At 43.3% G+C, this 9,533-nt stretch overlaps 1 protein-coding gene across 1 annotated transcript; it reads right to left on the bottom strand.

Moving 5' to 3' along the window:
* Nucleotides 1-3,438: 3,438 nt before the first annotated feature.
* Nucleotides 3,439-6,519, bottom strand: LOC149983520 (uncharacterized). The gene is given in 4 exon segments (XM_090236689.1): nucleotides 3,439-3,796; nucleotides 3,798-4,306; nucleotides 4,401-4,548; nucleotides 6,496-6,519. Coding segments are annotated over 4 exon segments (867 nt in total). The 3' UTR covers nucleotides 3,439-3,610.
* Between the last annotated feature and the right edge of the window lie 3,014 nt (nucleotides 6,520-9,533).

The raw sequence follows: 9,533 nt of genomic DNA, 5'->3' as shown, positions 1-9,533 counted from the left end.
ACTTAGCTAGGTTGTGGATGTGTCACTGCAACCTTAAAGTTCCTAAATGATGTCACCATTGCCCTTGATTCTAAGCAATGTTGTGCTGTTATTTTTTATTGACTTGGCCAAGGCTTTTGATACGGGAGACCATTCCATTCTTGTGGGCCAAAGCTTTTGATACGGTAGAACATTCCATTCTATGGAGTATTGGTGTCTCTGAGGAGTCTTTGGCCTGGTTTGCTAACTACCTGTCTCAAAGAGTGCAGTGTATAAAGTCAGAACATCTGCTGTCTCAGCCACTGCCTGTCACCAAGGGAGTAACCCAAGGCTCGATCCAAGGTCCCACACTCTTCTTAATTTACATCAACAACATAGCTCAAGCAGTAGGAATCTCTCTCAACCATTTATATGCATATGATAGTCTTATACTCAGCTAGCCCTTCCCTGGATTTTGTGTTAAACGCTCTACAACAAAGCGTTCTTAGTGTCCAACAAGCTTTCTCTGCCCATAACCTTGTTCTTAACACCTCCAAAACAAAGGTCATGTGGTTTGGTAAGAAGAATGCCCCTCTCCCCACTGGTGTGATTACTACCTCTGAGGGTTTAGAGCTTGTCACCTTATACAAGTACTTGGGAGTATGGCTAGATTGTACACTGTCCTTCTCTCAGCAAATATCAAAGCTGCAGGCTAAGGTTAAATCTAGACTTGGTTTCTTCTATCGTAATTGCTCCTATTTCACCTCAGCTGACATAATAACCCTGATTCAGATGACCATCCTGGCCATGCTAGACTACAGAGACATAATTTATAGATCAGCAGTTTTTTTTTAACCTTTATTTAACTTGGCAAGTCAGTTTAGAACAAATTCTTATTTACAATGACAGCCTAGGAACAGTGGGTTAACTACCTTGTTCAGGGGCAGAATGACATATGTTTACCTTGTCAGATTTGCCACCAATGCTCCTTATAGGACACATCACTGCACTCTATACTACTCCGTAAACTAGTCAACTCTGTATACCCGTCGCAAGACCCACTGGTTGATGCTTATTTATAAAACCCTCTTAGGCCTCACATCCCCCTATCTGAGATATCTACTGCAGCCCTCATCCTCCACATACAACACCCGTTCTGCCAGTCACATTCTGCTAAAGGTCCCCAAAGCACACACATTCCTGGATCGCTCCTCTTTTCAGTTTGCTGCAGCTAGCGACTGGAACGAGCTGCAAAAAAACACTCAAACTGGGCCGTTTTATCTCGATCTCTTCATTCAAAGACTCAATAATGGACACTCTCCATGACAGTTGTGGCTGCTTCGCTTGATGTATTGTTGTCTCAAACTTCTTGCCATTTGTACTGTTGTCTGTGTCCAATAATGTTTGTACCATGTTTTGTGCTGCTACCATGTTATGCTGCTGCCATGTTATGTTGCTACCATGTTGTTGTCATGTTGTGTTGCTACCATGCTGTGTTTTCATGTGTTGCTGCAATGCTATGTTGTTGTCTTAAGTCTCTCTTTATGGAGTGTTGAGGTGTCTCTTGCCGTGATGTGTGTTTTGACCTATTTTTATTAACATTTGTATTTATAATCCCAGCCCCCGTCCCTGCAGGAGGCCTTTTACATTTTAGTAGGTCGTCATTGTAACTATGAATTTGTTCTTGCCTAGTTAAATAAAGGTTACATTTTTTTTAAAGGAAACCGTGTAAACTAGTCAGCTGTGTACACCATGTAAACTAGTGTTCTGTACTGTAATTGACAATTCTAACAGTAGTATTTTGTTGAAGGTGCAGAATGCTGTGTATGGAGGATTGATAGGGGTGTCCTGTACCAGATGAGCAATGCCAGTGGAACTCAGGGATGCAGCGGGATTTTAGTTCCAAAAAGGTTGAGTGAGATCCGTTTCAAAGGTCACAAACCGAGTGACGAGTTCTCTGACAGCACCCCAGCCACTTTTCCATCTCTACCTCCAACTCCTGCATACCACTCCCACAACACACTTTAGAATAGTTTGGACGTGGCCAAAGTTCCAGTGGGGAGCCTTCTGCACAAGTGCATCAAAGCTATGCCAAACAGTCATCAGGTTCCAGCAGCAGCCACACCGCTACAGCAGCCTCATGGTGAACACGGCATCAACATGCAGTGTCAGAAACGCTCTCATTTTATGACGTTTATGTTAAGCCGGAGGAGTGTAAATGTGCCAGCTTGGAGGAGGTCACTAAAGCACAGATTGCCTCCCATGCGTGGTATGGCTGTGCGCAAACTTCAGATCACTGCTCAACAAAGAAGGTTCCTGTGCTCACCTCAACAAATCCCGGCAACTTTGTGCGGGAGCATCTCTTCCCCAGGTTCCATGGCAACTCTGCAACCACATATGGCAAGGAGAACGAGCAGGTGGATGGAGAGCTGTGGTTTTAGTCTGGAGCGTAGAGGCACAGTAGTGTGTCAAGGAGCCATGGCTTTCTGCAAGCCCAGATGGAGTGTTACACTCTCAAGAACTATTAGAAATCAAATGTCCTGTTCTGAGTAAGAACAGGACATTCAGTCTCTGACTGAACTGTTCTCTGGCAAACTCACCGATGTGAAGCTGATGGATGGGGTTTCTCAGCGGCAACCTAATGGAGCCCGTGGGTACTACATGCAGGTGCAAATGGGAATGTTCTGCACAGTACTGGAGAGATGCAAACTGCTTGCCTGGGCTCCATCTGAGCAGATTGTTATTGATGTGCCTTTTGATGTGAAGTTCTGTGCTGATGTTATCTCTGAATTGTATTTCACACATATACTGCCAAGGACAGTAGATGAGTTCCTGTCAGGTAGACTAACTCTGTGCCCCAAATATGTTAATCTATGTGGTATCTAGATGCCTAATACTTCTGTGTTTTTAAATAGTTCATATATGTTGTGCCTTGTAAAGCTCTCTGTCAGCTCTACCTTATTATCTAAGCATAACTCTTGATTGGTGTTTTTTTAGTCTTGCACAGTTCTCTTCATATGCACATTTACCTGATTATATTTGCATAATTCTTGATGTTTTTTTTATATCTTGCCTTGTACAGCTCTCTTCATTCATGTTTATCTAACTCCTTATGATGTATTAATATTTGTATTGTACCTTGTGTAGCTCTTTTTCATATTAAGGCACTTCATGAACTTATCTAAGCATACCATAATTCATCTTGCACCTGGCAAATTGTGGTGTTAATAAAAACACTGTGAAATTAAACTTTCTTGACATTTTCTTTGATACTTAACCTTTTGAAATGAAGGACGAGGAGGCATGTCTAAAGGTTTCAAATTGTGTTTTCAGTTTGATTCTGGGTTTGGTTTTCAAGGGCACCAATGAAGAAAACGGTGTCTTCGCTGTTCCCCGAAAGCAGTTGTCTTCACTGTTGGTCTGTTAGAGACATTTTTGGTGTTGAAGAAAATGTGTTTGAAATAGATTGAAGAAGGCATGATAACGGCACCTATCGGGTGCCTGTAAGGATCAGGAACAGGCAAAGTTACAGTACATTTCTAATGTAGGAACATCAAAATGATTCACATTAAATAGGAATCTATATGTACACACAGGGTCTCATGTGGATGAAATTATAGTGTATATAGAGTTACATTTCATATGAACATTCTCACTGCTCAGTCATGGATGATCTCACCATGACCTTGTCCATTTTGTGCGTCAGGTTGATGGGAACAGTCTGGGAGAAGATTTTGAACACCTTGAATCGTCCGATAACTCTCTCAACATGTTTACATACATTAGCTATCCTTCTCGTGCTTGTGACATCCTCGTCAGACAGCTGCTCTCATTTCCTGAGTGAAGGCTGGTATGGCAAGGTTTACCTTCCTCTCATACAGCAGATCTCGGATGGTGAAGCCCCTGTCTGCCATAACATCATCGCCAGGCCTAAGGTATTCCAGGAAGCCAGAGTTTTGGGTGATGAATTTGTCACTGCATCTGCCTCCACATGGAGTATTGCTGGAATAATAGTGGCTGAATGACTCCCCTCTGGAATGGAGATTGTGTGCTTTCTGATGAGTGGTTTCAGAGCAGTCAATGATGCAAGTGGTGTTGGGGAACATCTCTTTAAAGCACTGAGGCATTGTGTTCTGGATCGTCTCCCTCGGCAGCCATGGAATGTAGTTCCTCATGTGCTCCGCCATTGTTTCAATCCAGTAGGAAAGTATTCTGCTCAATACTCCCTGGGACACAGCAAAGCCTTCAGCAAGATCACCCTGGAGTAGATTCAGATCCATCAAGGTTATCAGTGTTTGATCAGTGATATGCATTTTGAAGTTAGCCGTGTCGAATTGCTGCAGAAACGCTACATGGTCAAAGAAAACACTATGAGGAAGGCCAGTATACAACTCTGAGCTAGTGTCATTCTTCAGGATGGTGTGGGTCAAATGGCTCTGCACCACCACATTGGGTTTGTTTGTTGACTGGTTCTCTTGACACGTAGCTGCGATCAGTCAGTGCTGGAACCTCCCATTGAGTATCAGCATCTTTATGCTGCGGTGGCATTGGCACACAGATCAGACTCTGCATCACCACAGTTGTCTTCATCTGTCAAACAAACATAAGAGAGACCACAAGTTTAACACAATAAAATACACAGACAGCCTACTGGTCATGGTTAGGTAAAGAAAAAAGAAAATAGTTGAACGTTTAATAATTTAGCTAGTCAGACATGTCATGAGCATGGCCAGTGGCATGCCAGCAATGATGGGGATACTCCTGGCATGGGGGTGACATTGTCAGACAGAAGTTGTTTGATAGCTAACAATGTAGGGACTAATTAGCTAGGCTAGTTAGCAAACAAAACTGTATCAGATGGGCTGTCCTCAAGCTAGCCAGCTAAGTGAGTAAGCTAGGCAACAGTTAGCTAGGTACAGTGTGTTAGGACTTAGGAGTGGCTACCAACTAGTAACATAATTAGCTAAGCTAGCTAACTTCTGCCCGATTCAGGACAACCATCTGTGACGATAGCTAGCGAGTAGGAGCTAGCTAACAGCTACCTATATTTGTTGATGTCCTGATGAGATGTCACCTTCTGGTCTGTACTTGTCATAGCCCAGCCACTTCTCAGGGAAAGGATGCTCTTCAGTCGGCCTCTTGTCCACAAAGTGATAGGAACACACATAGGATCGGTTTGGTGGTGTCTGTTTTAATTCATACTATGGTGAGGTGTGTTATTGGTCAACCATGGCTTGCCACTGCTGTGATATGATAGTGTAAAGCAATGAATTTGAAGATCATCTACACTGTATGTTTGTTAGCTAGCTAGCTAGCTAGCCAGACCGTTTTAGAGGAATGATTCCATACATTTTTCTAAATAATGGCCAATGTGCCAACATTGGGGGGTAGAGAGAGGAAGAAAGTGAGAAAGATAGGATGAAATTGAGAGGGGAGAGAGAGGTGGGAAGAGAGTGGAAGACTGACAGAGAGAGATGGAGAGAGAGAAAGATAGCAGTGCAAATGTACTTAGACTTGAGTATTTCAACAACTCTTCTCTTCCAACTTGTTAGGCAATCATATGTACCTACGTGGGGAGGATGGCCAGCCACACAGGAGGAGGATTTGTACTAAGGAAGAGAAAGAGGCCATGCTGACCGAGATGCGTGCTGGGCATTTCGGAGTGAAGCGCAATCTTCTCCAGTTGGAGCAGTTGGACGGTCGATCACTGAAAGCACTGACGCCCTACACTTCAAGGAAGCCCAATAGACAAAGTGTGTTAAGCTTCGGTTGACATTTGAGAAAGCAAGAAATGGTAGTTCTGCTGAGCTTGTAAAAATGTACCTCTTAAATGTATCTCTCCAAATGACTTTAGGACAGACTGTCCTAGCCCCCCAGGAGGTATCCCACCCACCAGTGAGTTTGGATCAGTTAGATTACTTGTTATTACTGCATTGTCGGAACTAGAAGCACAAGCATTTCGCTACACTCGCATTAACATCTGCTAACCATGTGTATGTGACAAATAAAATTTGATTTGATTTGATTTGATTTGATTGCCAAAGTCAACCAAAGTCTGACAGGGAATTGCCAAGGAGTGGGACAGCTGGGAAAGTGAAATAACCTTTTGGTTATCAATCACATTCTATTATATCTGAAAATATTATGACTTCAATGAATGTCATATCAATGTTTAAATTTGTCACTTTTTGCTTAAAAGCTCAGCACCCTGTCTAGCCTGCCAGAATTTTGAAAGGGCGAAGACTGTGGCGCTGGAGTTGAAGCCCATCAAAGTTGTTTGCACGATGGCACATGATCGGTAAGTGTCCCTGTGGTCAAAAAATATTTGACCACAGCAGAGTTGAATATTATAGAATGTGTGTGTATGTGTGTCAGTATCCTTACAAATATGAAAATATGCATACTGTATGACACAGATACGGGTAAGAATAAAGTAATCTCTCTAACACTCTAAATGTTAGGGGTGGACCTCATCTGACCCTTCACTAAATCCAGGAATGGCAACAGCTGGTGTCTGACGGCGACCCATCACTTTACCAAGTGGATGGAGGCAACACCCATTAAGGTCAGTAAAGGAAGAGTACGTGCTTAACTCTAAATTCCCTTCTATAACCCATAAAAAAAGTGTGCTTTGAACCAAAAATAGGTTTTCGTTTTGTATGATACCCATCAAGGACAAGAGTGGCGAGGCCACCTCCAAGGCGATGATGGACTTCTTCAACACCCACTGTTCTCCTGAGGTCATGTTGAGTGACCGAGGTCATGAACGCTGGAACAAGGTACGGATGTTATAGGTTATATTCTGTCACCAGTGGTTTGTTTTATTTATTTTTTACAATTTGTTGTTGTTTTTCCATGATACATAATCAGACATATTTCAATATTTTACTATTTTACATTGTCAATAGGTGTCGCTTTCCTAACCCCTCCTCCAGGTTTGGGGATGGACCAACCAGACTCTCAAGACTGCCATGGACAAGTCCCTTGATTGGTACCAGGAAGGGTGGGAGAACAACCTGAAGGCAATTCTCTTTGCACACAACACAAAATGTCCTGAAGCTAGTTTTAGTTTCCCTAAACCTGATATTTTTGACTTTGTCTTCCTAGAGTTACCTCGGTTGAAGCCAACAATCTTCTCCAGTTGGAGCAGTTGGACGGTCGATCACTGAAAGCACTGACGCCCTACACTTCAAGGAAGCCCAATAGACAAAGTGTGTTAAGCTTCGGTTGACATTTGAGAAAGCAAGAAATGGTAGTTCTGCTGAGCTTGTAAAAATGTACCTCTTAAATGTATCTCTCCAAATGACTTTAGGACAGACTGTCCTAGCCCCCCAGGAGGTATCCCACCCACCAGTGAGTTTGGATCAGTCTGATTCTCTGTGCTCTGAGTCGGAGGGGGACCAGCTTGAGGTAGGCTATACCTTCCAAAAGTGTTGAAAAGTACATATCCGTTTATAACACTGCACTAATCCATCAGATTTTCTCTTAGTAAAGTGTAATCTGTGTTTGCTTGTTTACGTCTCTGTCTCCTCCCCTGTTCCCTTTAACTCTGCTCCTGTTCTCCGGGACCTAGGGTTTCTGCCTAACACCCAGACGTGGATCCACCTGATGCCCTCCATTACCAACCACCCTCCAACTTTTCATTACATCATCTACAGCTACTGTTATTGTCATGTCATTATCTGCTAAGAAGGTTTTCTTGCTCCATCATACTGGGCTCATAATATGTGAGATACACAGATTAATTAAAAACACTAGCACTGCAAACACTCAGAACAAAGAGAGCAGCAGTGCCTGGACTTTGCAGTCTCCCTCTTCACGTCCCCCTTCCGAGACTGGCTGCCTGTTGAAAACAAGTGACAGGCAGAACCATCCACCCACACAGTAACCACCTCCTCCATATTCCACACAACAGAATTCAGTATTTCAGACTTTGATTGTGTACAACCAAAAAAATCTGTGAAAATAAATGAATTACATAACTGTACCAAAAAATAGTTTATTTATTAAATCTTAAATATTGGCAGGTTGGTTTTCACTGCTGTTCCACATTATTCATTATTGTATCCTAGGACCTACAATATATACATATATATTCAACCACAAGAGTGTGCTAATGAGCTATGTGAGATAGGGGGAAAAAATGACAATAGAGGCCTGCTGAAATGATATTATTTCAGTGTAGATAAGGGAATGGGAGGTTAAAATAAAAACATGGCAGCCAGACAAGCCAGTGTAACTTTTACAGATGCACAACTGAGTGCATCCTGTCATCACCGCCTGGTACTGCAACTGCACCGCCCGCAACCGCAAGGCTCTCCAGAGGGTGGTGCGGTCTGCCAAACGCATTACCCGGGGCAAACTACCCACCCTCCAGGACACCTGGAGCACTCGATGTCACAGGAAGGCCAAAAAGATCAACCGGCCACTGCCTGTTCAACCGGCTATCATCCAGAAGGCGAGGTACAGGTGCATCAAAGCTGGGACAGAGAGACTAAAAAACAAGGCCATCAGACTGCTAAACAGCCATCGCTAACTTAGAGAGGCTGCTGCCTACAGAGACTCATATCACTGGTCACTTTAATAAATGGATCACTTTAAACAATGGCACTTTAACATATCTTACATTACTCATCTCATATGTCTATGCTGTACCTTCAAACGGCAGGTAGCCTAGTGGTTAGAGCGTTGGACTAGTAACTTGCAAGGTTGCAAGATCAAATCCCCGAGCTGACAAGGTAAAAATCTGTCAAGGCAGTTCAGGGGCAGGCTGTAATTGAATATAAGAATTTGTTCTTAACTGACTTGCCTAGTTAAGTAAATGCCATCTATTGCACCTTGTCTATGTCGATTGGCCATTGCTTATTTATATGTACATATTGTTATTCCATCCCTTTAGATTTGAGTGTATTAGGTAGTTGTTGGGGAATTGTTAGATATTACTGGACTGCCGGAACTAGAAGCACAAGCATTTCGCTACACTCACATTAACATCTGCTAACCATGTGTATGTGACCAATAACATTTGATTTAATTTGATGCAGAAGCTCGGTAGAAAAACTCCCTATAAAGGCAGGAACCTAGGAATAAACCTAGAGAGGAACCAGGCTCTGAGGGGGGACCAGTCCTCTTCTGGCTGTGCTGGGTGGAGATTATAACGGTACATGGCCAAGATGTTCAAATGTTCATAGATGACCAGTAGCGTCAAAAAATAATAGTCACAGTGGTTGTAGAGGGTGCAACAGGTCAACACCTCAGGAGTAAATGTCAGTTGGTTTTTCATAGCGGTGCATTCAGAGTTCGAGACAGCAGGTGCGGTAGAGAGAGTAGAAAAAAGCAGGTCTGGGACCAGGTAGCACATCCGGTGAACAGGTCAGGGTTCCATAGCCGCAGGCAGAACAGTTGAAATTGGAGCAGAAGCATGACCAGGTGGACTGGGAACAGAAAAGAGTCATCAGGCCAGGTAGCCTTGAGGCATGGTCCTAGGGCTCAGGTCCTCCGGGAGGGGATGGAGAGGACAAACCTGTTTCCGGTCTAACCAGTCTTCTCTTTCAGCCCAAGGACACATTCATACC

This window comes from Oncorhynchus mykiss, chromosome 5, assembly GCF_057628025.1.
Source record: "Oncorhynchus mykiss isolate SJ-2025 chromosome 5, ASM5762802v1, whole genome shotgun sequence".
Classification (NCBI taxonomy): Eukaryota; Metazoa; Chordata; class Actinopteri; order Salmoniformes; family Salmonidae; genus Oncorhynchus; species Oncorhynchus mykiss.
Note: the sequence above shows the minus strand (reverse complement) of the source record. Positions and strands in the feature narration are given on the sequence as shown.